A 27,023-nucleotide genomic window follows, 5' to 3' on the forward strand; every position below is an offset into this window, starting at 1 on the left:
AAAAGCTAGAACTAGAAGTTAATGCAATGAAAGAGCAAACCGAGCAGCTGAAAGCAGAGCTGAAAAAGAAGGTACTGTGTATTTGTTATAGAAGTGCCCTTTCAGGTGGCCAGTCAGAGCCCCACTTCCTCTTCCACCAGCTGACTGACAATAAATACAAAATAGGTCAGACACACTTCTCCCACCATTTTTAATCTACTCACTGTGTGTCAGTACAGTTTTTCTCCTGGAAATCACTCTGAACAGTTTATAATAGAAAGCATGCTGAAGGTCAGGGGTGTACCTGGAGTCTCTATATTGTACCTTGATTTACAGCATTTTTGTATATGTCCCAAACAGAATTCTGATGTCCAAACTGAATTGTCATGTTTCATTGTAATCAGATGTTTTTATTATTATTATTTTTTTTTATATAGGATATTTTGGGAAAAGAAAACAAGAAAATTAAGGATTTCCTGGATTCCACAGACGAAATTGTAAGAATTCATTGCTAATTAAAACCAACTTAGTTAATAATTGAATGTATAATTATTTTCTATAAATATTTTGAGATGCTCATTAAAATAATAGTCTGGAGTTTAACTTATTTCTAAAATGTCAAAATTCAGTTTTCTTAAATTAAAAAGAAAACAAACATCTTTCTGTAAGTTACAAACTCATACACATTCTATGCAAATGTACCATCATCACTGTTGTTTCATACTGAGCCTTTCATTATAAGATGGCTGATGTAATTATGTAGGCATTAGTTTAAATTAGATTTCAGTCTCATAATTAGAAAAGGGCATAATTAAGTTAATCTCCCACTCACTATGACCCTATACTGGATAAAGCAGTTATTGGAAATGAATAATATATTACCATCACTGCAATAAGGCATTTATTAAACAAAAATGATTAAATTCAGTCCATGGTCTTGTAGGTAAAACATGAAAATGAGATGAGTAAATACAAACAGTGTATAATTATAAAATAATTGTTCTTCAAACATTTCAGTGGGAAGCAGCGAGTGGTTTTGAAATTGTTTATTACTTTATTTGAATGTGTATATTTTACAGGATATACTCTGTCAAGGTTTCTCTTATTCTTCAGGATGATGATGTTTGTTCGATCTGGAATTGTATGTGTTTTGTAAAGGTAGTGTTTTGTGTCAATATCTAATTTCTTTTTAATTGTATTTCTTTTGAGAATTCCAAAAATTTGTTAATCTGTGTTTAAATGATTCTGGGCAGGAAATGGATCCTCATGGATGTTCTGCACATGCTAGCACAAAAACAACTCCTTACCAGAAATCTTACAAGAGCACTGTGCTTCAGACTTCAAATAAAGCAGAAAAAAAAGAGACTCTTAGAAAAACCCCATCTTGGATGCCCTCCACAAAATTCCAGGCTACTCCAAGTATTAAGGTAAGAAATAGTTTGTTGTACTTTTGCTCCTGTTTTGTTATTTACATAGACTGTCTTACATTTTGTTTTATCAAACTTTGACATTAATAATATGAGATTTCAGCAAATACCTCTGCAGTCTAAGTAAATTATATTTGTTTCATTATACATATTTGTGATGTCCTTGTTTGGCAAAAAATCAAGAAAATAAAGTTATTATATATGACTGTAATGATTGACTAAATGTATTTGTCGCAGAGATGTTGTATGCTCTTGTAAAGTGGTGAAATAAACAACATGTAAATAAGTGCATTCAGACTTGCTGTAATAACTGACACAGAACATTCCTATTGGTAACGGCTAACAATTCTAACATCCCTTACTCCCCCTGGTGACAGCAACTCGCAGGCAGAGATGTGTGGGGGAGAATCCTGCATTATGCTGTATTCCTAATTCACACATCATGAGTAAGAAAAATATATACCTGCCTTTTTTAGACCTACACAATACGGACACCACCTGAAGTTGGAAAGTCAATGGAAAGAGTAAAAAGCACTCCTGTGATTGATGCTGCAAAGAGAAAGAGAAAAGTACCCCTGTTGCTTGATATGAATTCTGACAGCTCAGAAAACACTGACCTACTGGTGAATACCCTTTTAAGTAATGCTTTAGGTTAAGTGGCCCAATTAAAAATGAAAGATATTTGAATGATAATCTATAAATATCAATAGAATGTTAATGTAATATCTATGTATACCAAAAACTTTGTCAGCAGGAAAAAAATGCAAGTTACAAAATTGCTCTGCAATCTTAAGTTGCAATATCAAATCCATAAGGCAAGTTACAAGAAACAACTGGGTCAAACAAAGATGATATCGCCACTATAGATTGTTTCCACATTGTTGACATCTACACTCACCTAAAGGATTATTAGGAACACCTGTTCAATTTCTCATTAATGCAATTATCTAACCAACCAATCACATGGCAGTTGCTTCAATGCATTTAGGGGTGTGGTCCTGGTCAAGACAATCTCCTGAACTCCAAACTGAATGTCTGAATGGGAAAGAAAGGTGATTTAAGCAATTTTGAGCGTGGCATGGTTGTTGGTGCCAGACGGGCCGGTCTGAGTATTTCACCATCTGCTCAGTTACTGGGATTTTCACGCACAACCATTTCTAGGGTTTACAAAGAATGGTGTGAAAAGGGAAAAACATCCAGTATGCGGCAGTCCTGTGGGCGAAAATGCCTTGTTGATGCTAGAGGTCAGAGGAGAATGGGCCGACTGACTCAAGCTGATAGAAGAGCAACTTTGACTGAAATAACCACTCGTTACAACCGAGGTATGCAGCAAAGCATTTGTGAAGCCACAACACGTACAACCTTGAGGCGGATGGGCTACAACAGCAGAAGACCCCACCGGGTACCACTCATCTCCACTACAAATAGGAAAAAGAGGCTACAATTTGCACAAGCTCACCAAAATTGGACAGTTGAAGACTGGAAAAATGTTGCCTGGTCTGATGAGTCTCGATTTCTGTTGAGACATTCAGATGGTAGAGTCAGAATTTGGCGTAAACAGAATGAGAACATGGATCCATCATGCCTTGTTACCACTGTGCAGGCTGGTGGTGGTGGTGTAATGGTGTGGGGGATGTTTTCTTGGCACACTTTAGGCCCCTTAGTGCCAATTGGGCATCGTTTAAATGCCACGGCCTACCTGAGCATTGTTTCTGACCATGTCCATCCCTTTATGACCACCATGTACCCATCCTCTGATGGCTACTTCCAGCAGGATAATGCACCATGTCACAAAGTTCGAATCATTTCAAATTGGTTTCTTGAACATGACAATGAGTTCACTGTACTAAACTGGCCCCCACAGTCACCAGATCTCAACCCAATCGAGCATCTTTGGGATGTGGTGGAACAGGAGCTTCGTGCCCTGGATGTGCATCCCACAAATCTCCATCAACTGCAAGATGCTATCCTATCAATATGGGCCAACATTTCTACAGAATGCTTTCAGCACCTTGTTGAATCAATGCCACGTAGAATTAAGGCAGTTCTGAAGGCGAAAGGGGGTCAAACACAGTATTAGTATGGTGTTCCTAATAATCCTTTAGGTGAGTGTATATTGGTATAGATAGATATTAGATTAACTTTAATTATCAAGTAGATTTTCAATGTAATATCTATTTAATATTAAATTGGACCACGCAATCTGAAACATTACCCAATTTTATTATTTAGAAATGTAAAAATGAAAAAATTCTAATTTGTGCAAGAGATGTCTGGTACACACTCTAAGAGAGAGAGAACTCTTGAGTCTTTTGAGTTCTCATATTATGGCTTAAGACAGCATAGCTAAATGTGAGTATTGTAGTATTAATATTAATATATTGTAGTAATGCCAAGACCACAATATATTCCAGTGACACATTTTCAAGGAGCAATCAATTGGTTTTGCTGACAAAAAAAAAAGATTATAGAAATTGATTCTGATTAACCTGTATAATACTACAGTTGGTGGCATATATTTACACTAACATTTTACACTACACTTTTGAAATATATATATATATATATATATTTTATAGAGCATGTCCAGAGAGGTTAATACATTCAAGAGCCTGTATTCCAGTGACTCTCCGTCTCTCCGTCTCTCTCAGGAAGCACAGAAGAAGGTATGTCACATACATCTATATTGAACTTTACATGATGCATTAGCTTTATCCTGAAGAATGTGAAGAAATGTTCTAATAAACATAACATGTTGTGCCCCCCTTTTTTTCTCCGTCTCTGAAATCCCTTCCTGCATCATGGTTTCATCCACTTGCATCTTGGATTACAGCATGCACAAATCACATGTTACAAATCCTTTTATTGTAGTCTTAAACCGTGACTGCATTGATAGTGTGTATCCCAGATAGGCCATGCAATGGATCTGTGGGACGTATGCTCATTGCTGTGGATTTTGAAATTATACTTAATCATCAGTATTTCTATTTGTTATGGTATCTTGGATCCAGAGCCCCGCTGTTCCCAAGTCTCCTGGGAGTGCTTTGAAACTCGCAGCTGTGAAAAGGATGCGCGAGGCTGGATGGACAGCTGTCACCAATATTGACAGAAAGAAAAAAATTAAAGAGTCTGAGAAGATGTTTGCATAAACATCTGATCTGTGCTATCAGCAAGGAGCTTTGTTTATATATTGTTGCAGTACCTTTAATCTTTCTTAAGAGGCTCATTTTCAGTTTGGAAAAGTGTTCTAAGTGTTATGTTTGACCTTTTAAAATAAATTCAACTTTAGTGTCATTCAGGTCTATGCAGTTTTGTATTTCAGTTTTGAAACGTTGCAGAATGACAGGATTTTTCTTTTAAAAGATTTTAAGGTAGAACAGTGATAGCACTTATTCTCTAGAATGTTTTATGTTCCCGTATTTAATTCCTTAATAATAAACCAAGGGCTAATTGATTGTTAAAAGATTTTTCAAATTCATATTTTGAAATACTCTTTATTGTCATCTGATTAACATATATTGAATGTCTCATAGTGCTTTACTTATCGTTATAGTTTTAATAAAATGATTTCATATTCAGTTTTGCCGTCCCTCCAGTTTTTGATTCAGTCATTAATTTAAAGATGAAGTGTTCTGATTTCTGAAAAGTATTATTATTATTATTATTATTATTATTATTATTATAATTATTAATAATAATCATTAATAATAATAATAATAATATTAATAATAATAATAATAATATTGTTCTTTGCAATATTACCATTATGTGATATCATATTATTTCAAATCACGTAGTCTCTTAAAATGAGCAGCATGTTTGATGTTTTTAAGGGATTTATTTACATTGTACCAGTACTCCCAACTATAGTAGTCTAGCTGTGATCCTTAATGAAATTAATGAAACAAAATAATGCATATTACCCTTTTATGGCTATCTGTATATAGTATTTAAAATACCACAAAAAATATTTTTACTTTTTATTCTTGTAATAAAAGAGAAAAGCATTAGTTAATTTTTTCAAATTGTTTTATGAAGAACACAAACTAATCTAGGAAATAATTCTTGTAAATTAAGACAGAAGTCTTAAACACACACTCAAACGGTATAAAAATATTTACAAAAATATTAGTTTGGGACCTATTTATACATGTCACAACTCTCACCAGGCTAAGCAGATTGAGAAAACAAAATAAAACAAAACATTTTATACAAATAAACATGAGCAAATGTAAATAGATTTAGTTTATTTTAATTATTCTTAAATATCTATGTATAATTAAGCTTGTGATCTTTCAGATCCATTGGATCTTTGAGATCATTAATTATTGAATGCAGGTGATCAATATGTGCTGAATGTTAATCAGTTTAAGTGCTTTTCTGAGATTTATTTTAGTTTTTTTCACATTGCCAAACATCTCACAGGTTAATGAGAGTTCTTTTAAAAATGCAAAAAGCAATTCAGATTCATGCATATTCTTTGGTGGTTGAATCTTTTCCTAAGTCACCATTATCAAGTTATATACCCATGTGCATTTCTGGAATTTCCAGAGCAAATATATTTCAGTCAACAGAACTCAACTGGAGCATGTATTTAAAACTTTAAATTGCCTGACCAACTGCAGCTTTCAGTCCCCTGAGACACAGACACAAAGCAGGTGGAGGCTGGGAAAGACATCGTGAAGTCAAATGTACAAGACACAATAGTTGAGGTAAGTTTAAATCTCCCTTCCGTGCTGTTCATGGGATGTTGTCAGTTAATAATTTACTGAGCCTGACTCTGTGATCCTGCATATGGTAAGCCAATAAGTGTGTCATTAACATGCATGCATGTTGTTTGTAGTCTTGGGAGGGTTTAAAGATCCCAACCTTGATTGTATACGCCACAGTGTAAGTTGTAGTAGTAGTAGAAGAGACTGCATCTCATCCCAAAATATATTACATTCCTGTCTAAAATCTCTAATTAGTATAAATATTATTAATTACATCTATAAATTGTACAACAAATCCAAAGTTTATGTTCCAAATATAAAGAAATATTGAAAGATAAGACTATTGGCCCTTTGGCTTCAGGGCTTTTTTTTTGTATCTGCCTATGGCTTGATAGGCATTCTATAATTTCTGAACAGATGCTTCACATGATGTATATGTGTAAGGCTTTTTTGAGTTCAGTGAACCAGATGAAAAAAATAAAAGTTCAGTAACACGTCAATGTTCAGTTTGAAGGCCTTAAGTTTCCCCAGAAGGAGCTTGAAAGGTTTCAAAGGTAGTAACTCCACTCTCGGGGGGCCGCTCTCGTTCCTCAGGCAAGAACTCCAGACGGAACTCAGTGGCTTGGGAGTGAAAAGGAGGCGGGACCGGGAATTCATCATCCTCATCCAAAACAGTCATATTGGGATTGTAGATTCTGGGGCCATCATACAGTCCTCCTGAAATCACTAGGGTATCCTCTGATGCCATGTATCTGTCCACTGAAAACAACATAATTAGGAATACAGTCTGCAATGCTAACTGATCACTTATTAACTTAACTAATTAATAGTTCTGTATATTTCTTTAGATCCTAGGAGATCCATCATTGTATTGGGGGCAAGAGGTTCATGTATTCAACTATTTGTCCTTACTGTAGTTACCAATATCATAATCATCCAAAAACATTTTTCTTTCGCAAAGCAATACTGTACGGTAGTCTAGAAAGCCCTTACAAATATGCAATGTTTTGTTCAAATACATGTTATAGATTTACCTCCAATATGAACTGAATGTGAAGTAGGAATAAGACGATAGCAGATGTGTAATAGAATTCACATGGATGTAACAAAACACACTGAAATGAACAGTTCTAGCACATTTCTAACCTGTGTCATCAGAGTTGTTGTAGAGAGGCCGGTGTGAGTACTGCGTCTTCTTTCTTTTGCATTTGTGAACGCTCAGCATGAATAAGACCAGAACAGCCACCCCAAGGATAACGCTGAAGAAAATAGTAAGGGCCTTTTCCGAATAGGTGAATCTAAGCCGTTCATCTGTTAACACCAAATAAAATAAAAGCAGGTTATGTCTCTAGACAATCAGCACATATCAGAGTGCTACAATGGCAAAACAAATTGCTGGGTTCAGGGATACCCCATTCTAACTGCTGTGGTTATGCAAGCGGCTTGGGAAATATAATTTGTAATTTCTCATTTTCTATTTAACAGTCATATAACCCAGCAATCTGTCTTACTGCGTGTAAGACAGGGGTGTGTGTGGTGTGTTCCACTGATTATAATGATAAAAGGCGATTGTATTTTTTCAATTTTAACTTGGTTCTAAAAGTGGTCAAACAGCAAACCAGAGGAAATTAGGTATTTAGGAAAAGTATTTAGGAAGGTAGCTGGATAGAATAAAGAAAAGCACCTAACTTATCACAGCTGTACCTTCGCATTGGAACATGTTTTGATCTGTGAAGTATCGGTGGTGCAATAAGCAGCAGTCAAAGGCAAAAAGCCTTTTCATACATCTAATACAGGGTGCCCAAACTTTAAGGCCTGGAGGGCTGATTACCTGTAAATCTGGCAGTGTGTTGAATCATGTTTCATTTAATCTCTTCTGACATTCTACTCTTTCATTACAGCTTTGGTTTCTTGTCAAATTAAGCAATTGTCTTTTTCTTAAACTACTTTCCAGAGCCTACTTTACACAACAAACTAATTTAAACTATTTTTATCACCAACTTTCAAAATCAGAATGTAAGAATGTATTTTTTATCATATAATTAAAAAACGAGATGTGTTTTATTCGTAGGTTATTTATGACATCCCCTTCTGCGGGCCAAATCAAGTGCAGCTGCCGTTCAGGCATCACAGATCTAACATATAAATCCTAAAGACTTACCTATAGTGGTGGTGTTCAGAGAGGTGTTGTTCAGTGAACTACTTGTTGTGATGCTGGGTGTCACTGTTGCGGCGGCTTCACTATGGGTGGAATTGGCCGTGTTGTTTGCACTGGTGGTTGCGTGGGTGTCCTGGGTTGGGACTGTTGAAATGGCAGGACTGGAAGTGGCAGACACAGTGCCATTTGGTGTAGATGAGGAATTATCATAGGAACCATCTGGGGTAACAGTGAATCCAGTAACAGTTGGTGCAGAAGACTCTGGGTCTTTGCTGATGCTGGGTGAAACGGTAAGAGACACTGTTGTGGCTGCTGGAGTCGAAACATCCCCTGTGCTGTTCACTTGTAGATATGGGGTGATGGAGGTACTATATAAAGCTGTTTCATTGGTAAAAGAAGTCACATTTGTAGATGGCGGCGTAATGGTGTAGAAGATGCCCGGAGTCAAAACTGAAAGGAAGCTAACCAGAGTGAGGAAATGGCCGAGATCTTGCCCCGGTCTCATGTTTGAACTTGTAGCAACCTGTGTAGCACCTGGACAAAATAAAGAAACCCTGTTAGCTTTCCAAACAGAGTACCATGTTGCATTTGTTTGAATATTGTGCAATCACAAATTTCAAACAGAAGAGCAAGCACATAATCCACAAACTTGCACCATAGAGTGACTGTGAGATAGAAGGAATTACAAAACATACAAACCATTTAAATTGTACTCATGCAATAAGTGCTAGGCAGGAGGGGCCAGATGTATATACCACTATAATAAACTTCTCTTCATAACAGAAACCAGAAAACGTGTGTGTTATGCAGACAGTTGCAGATTTAGCATGTGTTTCAAACAGATCCTGATATACACAACACTTGGATAAGCGATTACATTTTCAGGATTTCTCTGGGATCCAGGCTGTAAGCATGTTGTGTTATTCTACTGTAATTCATGTCCAACAGCGTTCCTCTGATATTTCAAGTATAACCATAACAATTATGTAAAATTGTATGGTTATATTGTTTCTTTTAAAGTGTGTGCACCTACTATTGGGTACACATAGTATTATCTGTATATGGTGTCTTCAGTATTTTGAGATCAAAAGCACAGTATCCAACTGGCAAGCCGCCAATCAAAGATGGCTGTCTGTCTATTTGTGGAAGTAATTTTGCTCCAGATGATTCAGTGTGTTGGGTGCAGGCTACAGTGCAGTCAAATGACCAATTGCTCAAATCAACTGGATGGGGGGGTGGGGGGGTGGGGGTGGGAGTGCAGGTAACATTTGTTCTGCAGGCTGGGAAAGTAAATAACACCGATAACACACAGGAACCTGCAAGGAGACTGTTCAGTGAGTGGTTGCTGGAGTGTTGAATAAAAACAGCAGGATAGTACAGAACTCCACTGTGGCCACATTGTTCTCCCAGAGGGACAGTCAAATATCATACTCTTCTCTTCAAATAAAATGTTTACATATCCAATGTACCAGAACTCAGTCTACCTCAAATCTAATCAAGCCACTAAAGGTCATGCTGTGATGACTACCTTGCAGAGTATGCCTGCTACACTGCAGAGATACGAAATGCAAGTCTAGTCTTGGCAATAACCTTAAGCAAGAAGCAAAGTGTGCTTGCTGTCTGCAAATTGTGGGAGGAGACTTAGCATGACAGCACAAGACTATGTCTCCCTGGATTTGGACTGTATCATTGTGGCTTAGTATTGGTTAACTGCACATGCATTCCAGTTATAGTTTTATCTAAAATACAGTATACATAGGTTTACAGTTCAGGTTCCTGTATATTGCGATTGTTCTAAACTTTTCTCAATTCTGCTGCCTTGTTTGACATTTTCCTCATGTTGTCAAGTCAATTTGCAATGCTAGGGGATGTTAACGTAGGGAAAACAACTGATTTCTTATTTGTTAAGTGAAATTGGATTAATAGGATTAATATTTCTGTTGGCTGCCTTTAGAAGAGATCAAACAAAGACACTTTTACAGTTAAAAGCCAGAAAACAGCGGATTGTCCGTCCATTCCCCCTGCTGTGCTGATAAAACATAGAATTCACTTTATGACAAGAAAGTCTTTTGTCCACATGTTGAAAGCAAATGACATCCAAGAATTAGATTCGAGTCTAGCCAAGGACACATTTATAAAACCAGTAAACCCATACTATACTAAGGGACACTGAAACTTTTTCAGTACAACAGTGAAACTGGAGCAGGACGCAGCATGGATGTATAGTCTAATGTTTCAGGGCTCTGTGACACAGAGATCATACTCAGCCAGAAACCTGTCTCTCTAAAATGAAACACTGGTCTTTCATAAATAAGGGAAGGCATCTGGAATCCCACAGCAAACTAGTTGTGACTCAAAGTAACCCCCACACTCATGTCAGCTAGACGTTCTCAATTGAATTGCCATCGACAAAGGGGAATGCTGTTACTTCCTGATGTCTTACCATTACAATCCTATTGCGGATACTTATGAAACAGGACACGTTTTGGGTAAATGTTCTTTTAATAACAAAGAGCCACACAACTCTGAATGGCTGCTTCTTTTGTTCCCTAACAACAACAAAGTCCTTTCTCACGCATCACACTTTCAGCTACACACCTAACAAATCTTAGGCAAATCACAGGTGTACTTATTATATTTGTTGTTTTGTAGTTTTGAAAAAAGAAAAGCAACTGAGGCCAGGCTCAGAAACTTACCTGAGATTTAACCTGCATCCACTTGACAGAGTACTTCTCCCCAAATGGCAACACACGCACAATACGTTCCTCTTTGGCTGCTGTATTTTCAGCTCTTCTCAGTTTTCATTCTCTGGAGAGGCCTGCTGAGTAACACACAGGATCAGCCCTTTGTCACAGGGCAGGTAAGTGGGAGGGATCTTATTTCACTCCCTGCCCTTCCCTGCCCCTCAGTTGTCAGGGAGATACAGTTAACAGCTAGGTTAACTCTCACCGATTGTAGTTTCACCTCCACAGCTTCTTAGAAGTTTAGTCTCTGGCACCTTGAGGGAGTTGTAAGGTTGTTGTTGTTTGTTACCTCCAGCTAATTTTAGGGCTATTCACATTCTGTGTCAAATGTTTCCATGAAATGAAAATGCAGTCTCTGACGTGTTATGTAATGTTTAACACACAAATATAGCTTTTTGGGTGTTCCCCCAAGATAAAAACCCACCTACAAATATTGGTACTTTATTCTGAACTGTACTACTTTTTTGTGTGTGTGGCAAATATTATTGTAAATAATTTTGATTAGAAATTATTTCCAACAAGTGAAAAACTGGACTCTTGCCTTTATGTTAGGGGCCTATTTTTATTTTTGTTAGTACAATGAGGGAAAAAAGTATTTGATCCCCTGCTGATTTTGTACGTTTGCCCACTGACAAAGAAATGATCAGTCTATAATTTTAATGGTAGGTGTATTTTAACAGTGAGAGACAGAATAACAACAACAAAATCCAGAAAAACACATTTCAAAAAAGTTATTAATTGATTTGCATGTTGAACGACAAATGTGCTGACAGCATAAAAACCTGGCAGTATAAGATCATCCATTGCCTTCCTCTTTCTAAAGCCAGCTCATTTCCTCCTTATTAGAGTGCCTGGGAAAGATCCATTAACTGCAAAATACAGGCTGACAGAAAGGAAGAAAACAAACGACTGCAGCGATGCTCCGAGACACTGAGGAGTCCTGGGATGTGAGATGTTGAGTTAAGCAGACATCTACTTTAAATGTGCCACACTATCACACGTAATGGGAAAGGCCTCCCTGCACTGGTAATGGGTCAGACCACAGATCAGGTGATATGTAGAGGCTGTATTGTGGGGGGCAACATGTCTGGAAACTGTCATGACGTCTATTCAGGCTGGATTACATGTGTAGTGATTTGGTTCATACTTCCTGCTTTGGACCTGATGTTTGGCCTTGTTGACATTTGTATTCAAACATTAATCAAAACATTTTAAAACTATACCAGCCATAACCACCCTAAATAAGTCATGACATTACATCTATTGTCATGACATTTTTGCCAGTCAATGATTCCGATGGAAATCCATGGTGGTGCCTGTATATCTGCCTATACAATAACACTCCCTATCACAATGCTGGGGGTGCAATGCGGTTGTTCAAGAAAAAGAGCTCTTAAACTGTCTTATAGCCTGATTAATACCATCGAACATGTTCTGCTACGGCAAATCAGGACAAAAGACAGCAGAAGGCATCTGAAGGCATCACAATTTATGTAATCTAAAAACCCATCTTAAAACCCTCAAATGAGACATAAAGGTTGAGACAGATGCTCACAAAGACCTCAGAATAATAACCATGCTACTCAAACATGTAATGAATCCACACACACACACACAAGACAAAGACAAATGAAAATAAACAAAATCTCAGTGCTTCGATGACAAAATATATGCTTTATTAGATACCTTCCTGGTTTGCTCAGTTTTGTTCGCTGATATGTCACTGTGTTCTCCATATGCTTAGTTTTAAGCTTCACAGTGCATTCAGTAATGAAAAAAGCTTTAGAAATCTAATCCCATCAAACAAATGCACAGAACCTGTTTTTATCTGTTTATGGCAGCATTAATACCCTCAGCAACAGGAATGGTCAACAAGCTAATTAACTCTGGCTTTCATTAAGTGCCTTCTCCAGCTAAATACACTTAACTTGGTTGCAGTCAATTATCAGACAATGGCACCTACTGTTTCAGACATAAATATTTAAATCTCCTCTGAAGTCATTAGGACTCAGCACTCCCAGACCTGACTACTCAAGTTGACATGTTTTTCAACTTTTATTTCAGGTTTTCAGGTAGTATGTGACTGTGTGTCTTATTATTGTCATGCTTTAAACAGTCTCCCCCACAGATAATACAGTACCTTAGCCAAAATGTGTTTGTATGTGGATAAGCAGTGGACTTAAGTCTGGATTTGAGTCATATCTCATGAAGATGCCGATTAAGAATGTTTGAAGTTGCTCTGTACCTTTTTCCATCAACAGATCAATGAAGGCCTAAATAATTTCTGGCCACAATAATTGGGAAGTACTGTGAATCATTCCAGTGTCAATTAAGGAATTTGAGTTGTGAACTGGGCCTTCCATGCTTGTTCTTTTACAAACGGGTCGTCTTCTCCCTGTTCACCTGGACATCATGGTCAGTGGTGTCAAAGGCCGGGTTGATTTTACCTTTGGTCATATCTTCATCACATTTCTCTATAGACTCAGCTTCTGGGAGCTATAAGACAGGAAAGACAGCATTTACTGGGTCCCTGATCGGGCAAAGCTGAGGAAGACCCCGGCTAGAAGAAGCACTTTGACTCTCTTGATTTAGAGTAGAAATGGGTACAGTGTTTTTGAATCAGGGGTGGTTACAACAATTGATAGCTTTGTTCTGGTTTGAGAGCTGGAGTTCGATGATACTGCTAAATCAGCAAGAGTGATAATAAAATAAAGCCAGCTTGAGCAATTACCATGGCTTGATCTTCACCTCTGCATTTTAAAAGATATTAACTGTGCGGCAAATGTGGAATTCATTATCTCAGTGTAGCTAATTCATAAAATGTTATTTGTGGAGAGTCACACAAATATCTGAAGAAACAAGGTCCCTCTGAAATCAGCTTGTGCCTTTATTCTAGTGTCACCTATCTAAAACTTTCTTATAATTACTGGTACTGCAATACATTGGACTGCAGCATAAAAGCTGATGAAAAACAACCACAGTTTAAATGTACTGGCGTCTCTTCTTTCTGACTTTCTGTTTCAGACACTTCAATTACAGCTACACCCGTTGTCGTTTCTCCTCTGCCTCTGTACAGGAAAGCCAATGACGTCCGTGAGATTAAATCAAGTAGTGGAAAAATGCAATTTATATAATTGCCTACATCTGCTTCACTCTAAACATGGAGCATTGACGTTACTCAGGCTAAAGAAACCTGCAGCTTGCCACTCCCCACAGTATAGATAAACTAATGACGACCTGCTTCTAAGAACAAACCCCCAGGTGCTTAATGATACTCCAGTCTCAAGGAGTGGAGCAGAGACAACGCCAATGGGGTGGGAACTAGTTGTGCTCGTTCCCATTTATGAGCAGTTTGTGATCTTCCTTTAAATAATCGACCTGTGATCTTGCACACACACTTCCTGTCAGAGGAAACTGATGTAAGCCTGTGCACATTCATTTCAGAGGCGAGTGCGGCTGCTGTAGATATTCCTGTTTGATTTGCTAGAATCCCACTCCAGGCTCTGTAGACCTCAGCCAAAATCAGTCTCCTCTAGTTTTCCACTGTTGCTCATCCATGGACTAAAGCCAAAACTAGGTTCTTTAAACTCTCACAGAAATGGTAGTAATTGCAATGACTTTCAAAGGGAGTGATGTTAGAATAAATAAATTTTCTGAAACATTTCAACTTAGCTTTCAGACTTCAAGCTTTTGCTCAATGCAGTTGGATACTTGATGGAAACTTATACATAAAATACAATTTTGTTTAGTTATATGGGTTTTCATGGAATATTCGGTTTACAATTTGCTTGAGAGTTTATGTTCATTGTTATTTTAATTGTATACTGCCAATTTGAATGGATTTAAAAGGTAGATCGATTTGATTATTTAGGCATGTATTATTTTATATGCATTTCCAAACATGTATTTTGCTCTGTATAGTGTATATCAGAACTGTTCTCAGTGTTACAGAATACAGAGTCAATGATTAATTAAAGCACAAGGAGAATTTACTTTACTGTAAAAGCACTTATTAGATTCTTAATTGCCTTCTGTGATTGTACTTTTTGGAATTACTTGATGTTCAGCCTGATTTTTTTTTGCTGGGCTGAATCATTTATTTATTCTTTACCTGTTCTGAATTCTGGTCGCAGTTCAAACAGAAGAGGTCACGCTTTCTGATGAAAAGCTCTGGGTTGACCTTCCTTTGTTTGCATCCACCTGTAGAGAAGTAAACCACCAAGGTGAGAATCTCTCATGGCAGTGGAGAGGAAAACCACAAGAACGGGGCGTCTGCTTTACCTGAGATGCTGCTGACGAGGAGGCCACAGATGAGGGTGACTATTGAGCCCAAGGGACAGAAATACAGGTAAGACAGGGAGTACCAGGTGTCAGCGATGAACGGTCTCTCTCTGGAACACCAAGTTAACATTAGTGTTAATTATCAACCTCAGTGTGCCATTCATTCCAGCAGGGCCCATTGAAAGTGGAAAGCTGTTCCAATCAATGATCTCATCAATAGAACATTTTCACAGGTGAGTTTAATTCCATTGAATACAATGAGTTCCCTTTTCAGACCATAACCCTGGTAATCTGGTTTCATCTGGTGTAGGTGGCAGCATTTGATTCTAAAATGTAATTAAATAATTCAATTTACCCACACTTCGTGTTCTGGGTTTAATGAGTAATCGAATCGTTAATGAATACGTGACCCCTTGTGATGGGAGTTGTGAATGTGAAAGCGAATCTGTAGCCAGAGTCTTCTTGGCTTTTAACAGAGATTTCACATAAAAGCTTGCAGGTCCTGGGGACAGTTTTTATTTTTTTCAGAATTCTGCTAATCAGCTTTCTGATCAGGATTATATTAAGGGATTGTTGTTGTTTTTTTCCAACCTTCAAAATGCAGTAGAGATTACCATGATGCAGATTTTGCTCTGGTAAATCCGATCAGACTTCTGTTCTTAGACTGTATCAATTAAATGTTTTTTCAGAATTCCAAGAGAAAAATCGGAAATATTTTCATCCACAATCTGAGGATCATGTTGCTCATGTTTGGACTGTGATCTGAGCTGATGGATTGCTAGAATGTTGGTTGTGAAATAAAAATACATTTCTAAATCGAATATTGCAATACATTTTTTTTTATGGAAACAGGGCAGTGACAAAAAAAAATCTGCTTTATTGTAACTATTGAGAAATGTCTATCTTTAACTAATAGAATCCTGTATCCTAGTTCTAGGGTGACCCTCGAATATCTATCCACCACATCCCAAGCATTTAGGAAAATTTACCCAAGATATCCAGGTGTTGTGGGTGTTCCTCCAGTGCTCCAGGGGGCAGTAGTGGTCCAGTTCAGCGCCTCAGTGTGACTTGAGTTGCAGCCAGCTGTGCTGAGAGAGAGGGGCAGGGTCTTTTCAGGCAGTGGGGGGTAGATCTGAGCTCCAATTCCCGCCCACAGCGTCAAGACCAGGCCAGCAACTAGACCCACCAGTCCACCCTGTTTGGGTCAAGTAAACTCCTGCGTGTTATTTCTGTACTGTACATCCCCTGCCAGAGGAATTTCCAGAGATTAAATATAAACAAATCAAAAGCTTATTAGAGCTGAAAGTGACTTACATTTGTTCCAATGAATTATTCAACAATATAGAGACAAGACATTTGAAACTTGTGTCTGGGTCTTGTTTAAAAGGATAACAATCATCTTATGAAACAAACCCATTTATCAAACAATTCATACCATAGTTACATCAACTCCGTCATACTGTGTTTGCTCGTCAAGCTCATATAACCAGTGTCGCCCCCAGAAATGTTTCATAGGGGTGGCCAGAAGGGGCCACTGAAATTCTTGGGGTGGCACACCAAAATCAAAAGCCATAACTGAATTTCAGGAATTCTATTATGCTGTTGTAGTATATAGGCTAGTTGAAAACTATGTCAATATGAGAGTTAAGGAATCGCATACTGATATACTTTGGTTTCTTATTTTACAGTTAATGTTACTAATTATCTGATATGCATAGACTAATACCAGTACAGTGAACATTTTGAGTTCCACAGAGACACGAGGCTGAGCTCAGCTGCTGCTGTCCATGAGGCAGACTGTCACTTGGCAGTGCACTGTGGCTGGGGAGGCGTGACAGGGGTTGGAGTGTGATGCAGTGACACACGGTCAAAAGCGGCTGGCTGGCTATGCATTTGTTATTTTCTTTCACATGAACTATTATGAAAAATATACATTATTGATTTAAATGAATAGTACCTAATGTAAAATATCAGATAGAAGCATATTATGCATATGTGACTCGCGAGGGGGGGGCCAGTGGGGGGTCAGCGATTGTATCAGGGTGGCCGTGGCCCCCCCTGGACACCCCTTGGCGGCGCCACTGCATATAACATTCTGCACAGTGGAAATGAATAGGCATTATTCTCTATTGTGTTGTAGAAGACCATTGTGCAGAGTTTTGCATCGAACAAAGAAAGCAAAAAGAAACTCAAACATGTTGGTTGTTTGACATTGTAGCTTACATTTTCTTTAACATATCAGTCTATTTTGACAAATAAAAATTGTGCCATTTTAAAATTTAAAATAAAATCTCAACAAATAAAAGTTTATGATGGGTTACAGTGATTTTAGCTTGTAATATACTAAGACTATTATGAAGAAGAAGAAAAGGAAGATACTCTTACAATAGTATTTCCACAGGGGAAGAAGATTCCCAATAGGAACAGGCCCAGCAGGGGTCCGCTGATCATTCCAAAAATCGAAAGGGCTGCCTAAAAAAAAGACAGAGCTTAACCAGCCGTGATGTATCCTTCCCAGCAGATGGCAATGTTAACAAACTTGTACATTTAAAATGTGCTGAAGAGGAGCCCTCAGCACACACACATACATATATTACCGAAATGTTCAATTAATATGGGTGATGCAGTAAAACCTGACACAAACGTCTTTTTGGATTGGATTTTAAAAAACAGACGTATTTACCTCCCTGCATAACACATACATGGGATTTCTATACTCAGCAATGATGTCTGTTATTGAGAGTTAGTGGTAAGGTCAGAGGTAAGTGAGAGTTTATTCACATGTCACTGAATTAGAAGTCAGTGTGTCCTTTATCTTCTGATGTACAGCTATAGACAAAAGATACCTGAAGAGACTAAGAGGCCTACCTGGAGAATGCTGCCCATTAAGGAAGACACGGCTGCCATCGCAATACAGAGCAACCCAAAGAAGACACCTGCAATTCAGCTCCAGTTATACATAGCAATGCAATTAGATGAAAGTGCATTAAACTTTAAGATTTTGCAAGAATTAACATGTAAATAGAAAGAACCTGGAAGGGTAAGATAGACAGTATTTGGTTTAACCACAAGCCGTACTCAAGAGTACTGCATTGTTAGTGATACAGTATAACTATAATCTACTGGACTACAGGCTGCTGACTGATACTGTTGACAGAGAGCTATGAGAGGGCTTAAAAAAGTTTTTTGGGGGGCTGCTGAGTGGCTCCACTGCTCTAGTCCAGAGATGTCTGGGTGGAATCTGGTGATTTACCACTTCCCATTGTTGATCTGATTTCACTACAGTCAGTCTGAAGCACAGGCAGTGGCATGGGGGAAACTCACTCAGAGCCATGGACAGCCAGGTCAGGTGTTTCTCAGACATGTTGGGGCACAGTGGCTTGATGAAGTCTTCCACAGTGACGGCCACCAGAGCGTTGATACTGGACGACGCTGTGCTGAGAGAGCAGAAGGCATGAGCTGTCAGTGTCCAAGATGAACCTCACATAACCCATTTCATCCTGACAACGTTGTGTGAGGTTACAGCCAGGGGCCACTTGCATAAAACTGTATTAGACTAGTCTAGAATAGAATAGTCTTAATTTAACAGTTTTACTAGCCTAATGCAAGTTAGTCAGTTGCATAAAAATTGAATAAGACTGAGCCTGAAAAGTTAGCCTCCTCACCAACGCCAGCAGTCTAACTGAGCATTTAAGTCTGTCTTTCTATGGAAACTGCTGAGTCTACAGCCACACTCACTGATGCTGGCAGGTGGGCACTCCCATTGGCTCACACCCTCCTCTGTCCCGCCCACTGGCAATCCCCCAAAACAGCGAAGCTCCTCCCCACAGACTTCAATAACCAATCCTGTGGTCCGTTTAGGTTTTGAGGGCGGTCCTGTTCCAGTATGTGGACGTTTCCTGTGACATTTTGGTTTTAGCATATTCTTTGATCGTTTCTGCATGTCTTTTACAGACCGCACAAACATCGTGTTGATGCATATTATTTCTAAATTATATTTCAATATCAAGCACAGATTTTCTGATACTGTGAGCTGGGATCATTGCTGTTTTAGAGAAGTGTATGCCATGGTGTCTTAAAATTCCCAGAATGCGTTGTGTGATTGACTATGTAAGATTAATCTTAGCAAAGACTTTTATGCTACCATTTTAAAGAAGTATGTGTGTTTGTGGAAGTAAGTATTTTTAGATTGTAGATTAACAGAACGCACGCATTTAGATTCACTAATTATGTAATCAATTAGTAATGATGACTTCCTGTAAACAAAAGACTTTAGGAATTAAACATTTCTGTTGACTATTTATTTACACTTGTATAAATCATTCTTAACATAGAGCGAACCCCTTACATGACCTACTTGAGGGCCGCCACCATCTTTATGTGAATCGCTTTGCTTGTCCTCCAACATGGCGGCGACAGGTATTTGTGACGTCACGCGTGTTCTTTCTATAGCTAGCCTATCTGATCTGTACAGTTTTTGTTACAATTGAAAACGGAGTTTCTCAGACATTAAATGACCACATTAGACACGCCTCCTTTTTTCCATATGGCTTAATGGGATCGAAAAGTGTCCAGTACTCCCATAGCTCATTTTCAAAATGGAAGAAGTATCCATCCGTATACTTTTTGTATACTTTTATATTCGAATTCTGTATTTGGACATACTACTAATGGTGCCGTACTGTTTTGACATACTATTTAGGACGCTAGTATGTGGTTTTGGATGCAGCCTGTATTCGAACATGCTTTTGTCCCTTTTGTCCCTTTCAATAGGACTGCATCCTGTAGGCCTATTTAAACTGTAAAAAGTGTTAATTAAGTGAAAGGGGAAAGAAGAATGCTTTAAGAGCATCAGACATCCTAATATGTTGCTTTGTATATTTACATTTGGAATAACCTTTTTTTTTCTTTTGTACCCTTCCTTTCAGCCAACATCTATTTATCAACTTGACTAGTGCTTAATAGGAGATGGAAGCAGAAAGGAATGCATCTGTACACTGCCAAGTGGCCTTCTTCTTTCAAAGGATAAAAAGCTACAGTATCATGGGGAAGACTGATAACACTGCAGAGTTCACAGGCATGCATTTAATCAAGCCAGCCATACCCAGACAGCACTCCAGTGATTATTTAATGGTGACCTATAAAACAGACTCCTGCAGCAGATCTATCATTTTAAAAACCCTCTGATGATAGAAGCTGTAATGTTATGCACTGCATGTTGTAATGTACTTTAGCTCACAGAAAGTTTTTACTTTTTCTGTACACATGCAAGTGTATGAATAATTACTTAATATTTAGAAATGAAATATTTGTTATACGAGGGAAAAAATTAACTTGTCAGGATGTGAATACTGAAAACACAAATGACATGACATAAACAGATAAAGCAACACATGGGAACAGGCAGTGTTGGGGATCAATTCCAATTCCCGTTTTCAGACACATTCCAAATTCCAATTCCTTTTGCCATTGACATCATAGGCTCTACTAGAATGGAATTCAATTGAAAAAGGAATGAAAAATGGAATTGGAATGGAAAAATCAGAATGGACCCCAACACTGGTAACATGTCAGACCATATTTTCTGGAATCTGGCAATTGTACTTGGAGGTATTTAGCTGAAGTATATCATTAAGTGCTTGGCTAGAACAAAACAAATCATCAAAATCCTGTCAAATTCAAGGGTGTGTACTGGATACTGCTTCTATATTCTGTATGACTTCTCTATGCTTCTGCACCAGGAGGACACTTTTGATGGAAACAGAGATCAAGTGATGACTCACCTCAGGGTGCCACTGTAAGCTGCTGCTACAAAGAGCCCCGGTACTCCTGGGAAGTCTGCCAAGATGTCCATTACCAGGTAGGGAAGCAGCTGGCACAGGAATACAGAGTCCAGATGCTTAAATATTCACTGAAATACATCAGCTGGCCAACAATATTGTACTTAAAGGCTAGAGAAAAACTTCCTTAATTTCCCCCAGGTGTTAAGGGTCTTCAGCTAATCCATGGTAAGTCAATGCAGTATTTTGGCATCAAGCATGCTTTGAAAGAGAGGATGACCTACTGATTTAATTTTGTTTTCTTGTACTTGAAATCAAAACTTGAAATTGCCATGTATTTATTAGATTTTTATTCCTTCACAATCAACTTTTTGTCCCACCCCCCTGAAGAAGCATGAAGTTGTTACCGTGTGGAATTAGAAATTTAGGTGAAAAAGGGAGGGAAAATAAGACAAAAAAAGGTCATGGATTGGGGAATGGCCTCAGTATTTAACAAGGGCTACCTGATCGGGAGCTCCCACGTCACCATTGGTCAGCGGGTCACATTTAATGTAGATGGAATACATGGTGAGTCCAGACAACATTGCCAGGGACACTGTGACCCACAGACCAACCATGTTCACATACAGAGATCTGAAAGAGAGAGAACCTTGGATAATACATTGTACTAACTTAAAGGGTTATATAAAGGGTTAGAGTAAAAAACATATTCCCATGGGCTACATGTTTAAACCGCTTTTCTAGAGTCCTCAGGTTTAGGACTGGCACAGTATAGGCTAGATCAACAACACAATGGAAGAGAGAAGCGGAAAAGCTTAATCACTATACTTGAACTACATTTAGTTTATTTCAGCATTTAACTCAGCCAAATTATGTGGATTGATCTTTTAACGTGAATTTGTACTCACAGTTTGGCTTGTGTCATAGTTCGGCAGGAAATGTATCTCTGCACCTGTGATTGGTTGATGGCATACATGGAGACCCACATTAGGCTCCCACCAATCACAATGGTCCAGAAAGTGTGTCGCTTCAGAGGGTCAGGGTCAAAGCTGTATAGCAGAGGAAATCAAAATGACGAATGACTCTAAAGCATAAATAACCATTTAACTTTATAAGCTGGTTTCACAGACCTTGATTAGCACTATAAAATAAAATAAAATTACATTGGGTAGTCCAAGACTGGTGCTAATCTGGGTCTGTGAAAACCAGCCAGAGTTACATTCAGAATCTGTTACTTTCTTTTAAGGTCTTCTCCTGTGTGACACTTTTTCAGATTCATGCATATGATGAAGAAAAAAACATTTTGCTTGGCCAACTGGCAATTAAATGTGCTATAATTAATTTTGGTATCATTTCTTTGGTTCCTAGTTACACACCTTCCATTTTTATATACAAGTTATCTTCATCAGTGATGAACACAGATTAAAATAGCTGGTCTGTCAAAAGTGGTATTTCTAATTTGCACACAAAAAAACACACAAGAAAAACAGCTGGACCTAAAATGAAGAAGATCCTTTTTTTCTCAGTTTGTTTAGGGCTTTTGAAGTCACTCACTCCCACACATTTAGGCGACCGCCATAATACGAGTCATTCCAGATCCTCTGCAGTCCTCCCTGTATGACAGCACCTCGGGCAATGACAGCCACAAATCCCGCCAGCATGATAACCATCTGAAATACGTCAGTCCAGATCACAGCTTTCAGACCACCCTAGGATAACCAAACCAAAAGATAAGACAAACCGGATTTACTGGTCAAAATGATTATTTTGTTCAGAGAGAACACTGAAATACAGTATCTAGTCTAGAACTGTGGATAAGATCAACACATCTGTGCATATATTTATGATAGGAGAGGTAGAAATTACTTTAGTTGTGGTTTCCTTTACTAAGGCGAGGCGAGATAAAGTCACAGCTGTAGGTTTGCCAGGTGTAGATCAAAGGGAATTTTCAGATTGGTGTCCTGGCCTTTCTTCCTTGTTCTTGTTGCCTGACTAGTTCTCTATATGCTGTGTGCAAATCCTATGTGTGCTGAAGTTAATTCGTAAACATGCCAGGGGAACTTTCTGTTCGAGTGATTACTTTACATATTGGAACATCTCACGCTAAGTAACCAGGAACATTCAGCCACTTGTTTGGCAAGTTGTACGACACATTCAATTGTTGCTGCTATGCTTGTAAAAATAAGACTGCTCCAACTCTTGCAGCAACTCCTTCCAGTCTATAATCACCAGCAGCAACCCTGCAAGTTTCGACTCCTATGCCCAACGCAGGCACACATCCTGCTATGAAACATGAACCTTGCGCTTCTTTCTAGGTTTACAGCACAAATAGCTAATGCTAGAACAATGCAGGGAGGATTGATGGAGCTCTTCGTGATAGCACTGAGGAGGTCCCAGGAGCTGCTCTTGTGCAACTTGAGTTTCATTGGTCTCAGCAGCTGTGTGCTTCCATAAGGTGAAATACAGAGATTAGTGATAGCATGAATGTTTGGTTCATTTTTCTTTCTTTCTTTCTTTCTTTCTATTGGGGCATTTTTTGTTTGTTTCAGTACATATTAAAGTCCTGATGTAAAATTCCAACTGTGGCAAACTCACCAAAGTACAGTAGATGATGCACACTGTTCCTGTGGCCACAAGCACCCCCCAGAGATTTAGCCCAGTGACTGAAAGACAGAGTAGGTTTCAAATTGAAGCCTTGATCTGCATAATCTTACAAATATGATACTGCTTTTCCAAACAGCGGTCTTTATTAAAGTGTTTTGAGTTAATTGCAGATGCATCTCACTAAGTCAACCTGGATCATTTCCCCTCTTCACTAAGGGGACATTATGAAAACTTGTGATTTATTCAAACCCGTTGATGTTTGTCTGTATGAAACCACCCTTAATGAAGCTTCCCCTTTTACATAAGAAACATGTTTATGTTTCAAACTAATAGCTATAGCCAAAAAGCAAAAAGACAACAAAAAACAATGTTTTATTACTGAGAAACAGGATTATGTGTTTCATTCTGATGCACTTCAGTGACATTTGATAAGTGAGTTTAAGTCTTTCTTTTCTGGACTTTAAACAACATACTAGATTCGGAGAATGCAGTTACTGGTGAACACCTTCCAACAATTTATTTGGTCGATAGGGAGAGGAATATATTGCCAGGATTTACACATCATTCCTGTTTTCTCCAAAAGTAGTTAGGACTCCTTAAAGTTGTCATATTCTGTAATGGAGATTAATTTAATTGTTCTGTCACTTTAGACTCACTCTGATTCAAAGCAAGAGCAGGGGCATAAATCGCCATCCCAGTGTACAATGCCTGTAAGAAGAATATACAACAACAGGATTACATGCCATACTGTAATGCACAACCCCTCAAAAAGACGACTCAGTGAAATCACTGCTGTGGAGGTTATTTATGAGAAATATGGAGAATGTTTTACACTATGTAGAACCACATTTTTTTTTTTATATTCTAAATATCTCACAAATACTTAGGCAGAATGAATAAAAATAGAAATCTATTGAATCCTTAAGTCATTGTTGATAAATACATGAATTAGTAATTAAACATAGTTTAAATAAAGGCATACTTTTTCACTGGTGTAGTAATGGATTGTTAAAGGGAACGCTACTCCTGATTTCTTAAAAGATGCATTATATTATATACATATATGTTGTTTTGTTATGCTTCTTGGAGAAGTTACATTTCATAACTACAGAGGTCAGTAATTTCTTTGTTGGATACTCACAGTCTGGAACATGTACATACTTGTTCCAATTAAACGAGTCAGCCTGTCAAAGCGCATCTCTAAATACTGACAAAACAAAGTAAAAAGCTCTTTAGTTAAAAAAAAAGAGAGAAAGTAATAGTTACAACGTACTTCTAATTAATCCAAAACTGATTTGTAACCAGATAGTTATGATTTATGGATCTTCTCTTCCCTACATTTACAGCCTGTGAGAGCAAGAATACTTGTATAGCTATCTCTATGGATGCCCTTTAAAGGCTGTTACTGTAATACACTTAAAAGCTCCTGTTTACATTTCCTGCAGGTCACATTGTTGGCAGCCAGGGAATTCCTAGGAGCCACTAATTCAAACACTAAAGATCTACTGCTTTCTCTTAGTCTCTCAATGCCAGACCATTCTCTACGCAGATGCCCCAGCTCACTGTCCACCACAAAGAGGACGGTCGCGTCAGTCTGCTTACCTCGTAGGTGCTGGTGATACCTAGACGGTAGAAGATTGGCACGAAGATTTCCGCAGTGATTGTAGACATGATGGTGTAGGAGAAGGCAAAAAGCCAGAAAGGAGCCCCGAATCGGTAGGCCTCAGCTGGGGTGCCAATGACAGTGATGCCAGACATGAAGCTGGCGGTGAGGGACATGGCAACTGGCACTGCAGTCATCTGCCGCCCACCCAGCAAAAACTCAGAGCTGCTGGTCTGGCTGCGCCCTGCCAGGGCCTGGTACAGACCGATGCCCACGGCCGCCAGCAGCGTAACCACGAAAACCACATAGTCCCACACAGAGAAGGTTGCTACAGGTCCTCCCAACCCGACCATGCTTAAGGAATCCGCCAGTCAAAACTCACACGTCAAGCTCACAGACTCCCCCAGGCCTCAGGTGCTACTGTGCACTTTGATAACTTATTCCCCAGGGAGGCCAATCACTTAAGCAAAGTCTGTCGTGTGTGTGTCTGTGTGTGTGTGTGTGTGTGTGTGTGTGTGTTTTCTTCTCGTTTTTGTTTGTTTTGGTTATAGTTCAACTGCCATCATCATTTTCACTAACTGTCACTCAAGTGGTCAATTTTTCACTCTGATGTTTGAAGTCAGACTGGTGAATAATGTGGAGTCAGTCTGAACTTTTCAGTCTGGGTGCCAAGGATTATTTGATTATCCTTAATTCTAATTTAAAAAAAGGAATATCCAACCACTGCTAATGACTTGTTATCGCAGAAGGTTTTTATGTAACTTATTAATTTATCTTCTTACTGGCGAAATAACTGTGAAAATAACCCAGCCCATGCTTGTCCACAATTAGTGTATTTTCTCACAGTCAGAAATCTTCCACCACAATCTACTTTTCTGAAATTAAAAACATTAAAACAGTATAAGAAGCATTAAACGAGAAAGAAATTATACAAGTTGTTATCAGTTACAATTAAATAATAATAATTCAACACATTATAGGTTTATTTCAGATAACTGACACTTGACACCCCATGGATTTAGGGCCGGATTAAATCAAAACTTTGACCCACCCGCTAATAGCAAACTACAAACCTGTACATCATAGTGGTTACATTTATTATTAGATGAAAGTGGCATCTTACTGAAAATGAAGACACAACTGAGTATAGTTCTGTAGTTTTATATTAGTGGGTGGGTCAAAGTTTTGAGTTAATCTGTCCCTTAGTCCAAATCTATGTTAGTGAAAAAGACTTAGTCCCAAACCTTTTAGCAATGAAAAATATATACATACACAATATTACAGCATTAAGGTACCTTCACTACAGCAATCCAAAAAATGTTACCAGTAAAAGATATAAATAAAATGATTATAGGAATTCGATGGATTCTCCATGTTTTCACATTGAATCTGTTACAGCTGAGTTTCCATATTGGCAATGTGAACAGAAACCAATTACCTGTGTCCAGTCATTGAACTCTTCCTGAGAAATCAAAGCAAGGCATAGAATCCGTGGTGGGTATACCAACCCAGTCAAAAGTGAATAACTGAGGTGGACAGCATGTTGGTTTTGGTAGAATATAAAAAATTTCTAGTCAATAATCCACCCACCCATTTGGGTGTTGTTCTCATACTGCCCTGTGCCAGTCTCCTCCTTTTGATCGTTCCACAATGTTTGACAAAGAAGAAACACCTCCATGGTCTTCTGACATCAGAATCCACTTATCAACGCAAATTAATGTATTTATTATAGGAG

At 38.3% G+C, this 27,023-nt stretch overlaps 3 protein-coding genes across 6 annotated transcripts in view; 1 reads left to right on the top strand and 2 right to left on the bottom strand.

The window, feature by feature from the left end:
* sycp1 (synaptonemal complex protein 1) overlaps positions 1 to 4,966 on the top strand; it is a 22,371-nt gene extending 17,405 nt beyond the window's left edge. For 3 of the 4 annotated variants that reach the window (XM_066703686.1, XM_066703688.1, XM_066703687.1), the window contains 6 exons: positions 1 to 71; positions 417 to 476; positions 1,233 to 1,406; positions 1,883 to 2,029; positions 3,986 to 4,072; positions 4,418 to 4,965. The exon at positions 1 to 71 is cut by the window's left edge and continues 1 nt beyond it. In XM_066703686.1, the coding sequence (XP_066559783.1) occupies positions 1 to 71; positions 417 to 476; positions 1,233 to 1,406; positions 1,883 to 2,029; positions 3,986 to 4,072; positions 4,418 to 4,555 (677 nt within the window). In that variant the 3' untranslated portion in view covers positions 4,556 to 4,965. Of the gene's footprint in view, positions 72 to 416; positions 477 to 1,232; positions 1,407 to 1,882; positions 2,030 to 3,985; positions 4,073 to 4,417 lie in introns of all 4 variants that reach the window. The other variant, XM_066703690.1, reaches the window with a different exon arrangement.
* Positions 4,967 to 5,373: 407 nt separating this feature from the next.
* Positions 5,374 to 11,112, bottom strand: LOC136749405 (uncharacterized). Its single transcript, XM_066703693.1, has 4 exons — positions 10,973 to 11,112; positions 8,280 to 8,810; positions 7,265 to 7,429; positions 5,374 to 6,877 (listed from the first exon to the last, which is right to left on the bottom strand). The coding sequence occupies exons 2-4, from the start codon at positions 8,779 to 8,781 to the stop codon at positions 6,636 to 6,638; spliced, it is 909 nt and encodes a 302-aa protein (XP_066559790.1). The 5' UTR covers positions 8,782 to 8,810; positions 10,973 to 11,112; the 3' UTR covers positions 5,374 to 6,635.
* Positions 11,113 to 12,674: 1,562 nt separating this feature from the next.
* On the bottom strand, positions 12,675 to 26,974 carry slc5a8l (solute carrier family 5 member 8, like). The gene is made up of 16 exons (XM_066703694.1): positions 26,727 to 26,974; positions 25,288 to 26,163; positions 24,827 to 24,892; positions 24,342 to 24,393; positions 23,677 to 23,744; positions 22,636 to 22,790; positions 21,990 to 22,130; positions 21,585 to 21,714; positions 21,085 to 21,173; positions 18,626 to 18,738; positions 18,170 to 18,237; positions 17,687 to 17,773; positions 16,291 to 16,496; positions 15,302 to 15,411; positions 15,132 to 15,220; positions 12,675 to 13,516 (listed from the first exon to the last, which is right to left on the bottom strand). Exons 2-16 carry the CDS (start codon positions 25,639 to 25,641, stop codon positions 13,394 to 13,396), a joined length of 1,851 nt encoding a protein of 616 aa, XP_066559791.1. The 5' UTR covers positions 25,642 to 26,163; positions 26,727 to 26,974; the 3' UTR covers positions 12,675 to 13,393.
* Between the last annotated feature and the right edge of the window lie 49 nt (positions 26,975 to 27,023).

The sequence above is a fragment of the Amia ocellicauda genome, chromosome 5 (genome assembly GCF_036373705.1).
Source record: "Amia ocellicauda isolate fAmiCal2 chromosome 5, fAmiCal2.hap1, whole genome shotgun sequence".
Taxonomy (NCBI): Eukaryota; Metazoa; Chordata; class Actinopteri; order Amiiformes; family Amiidae; genus Amia; species Amia ocellicauda.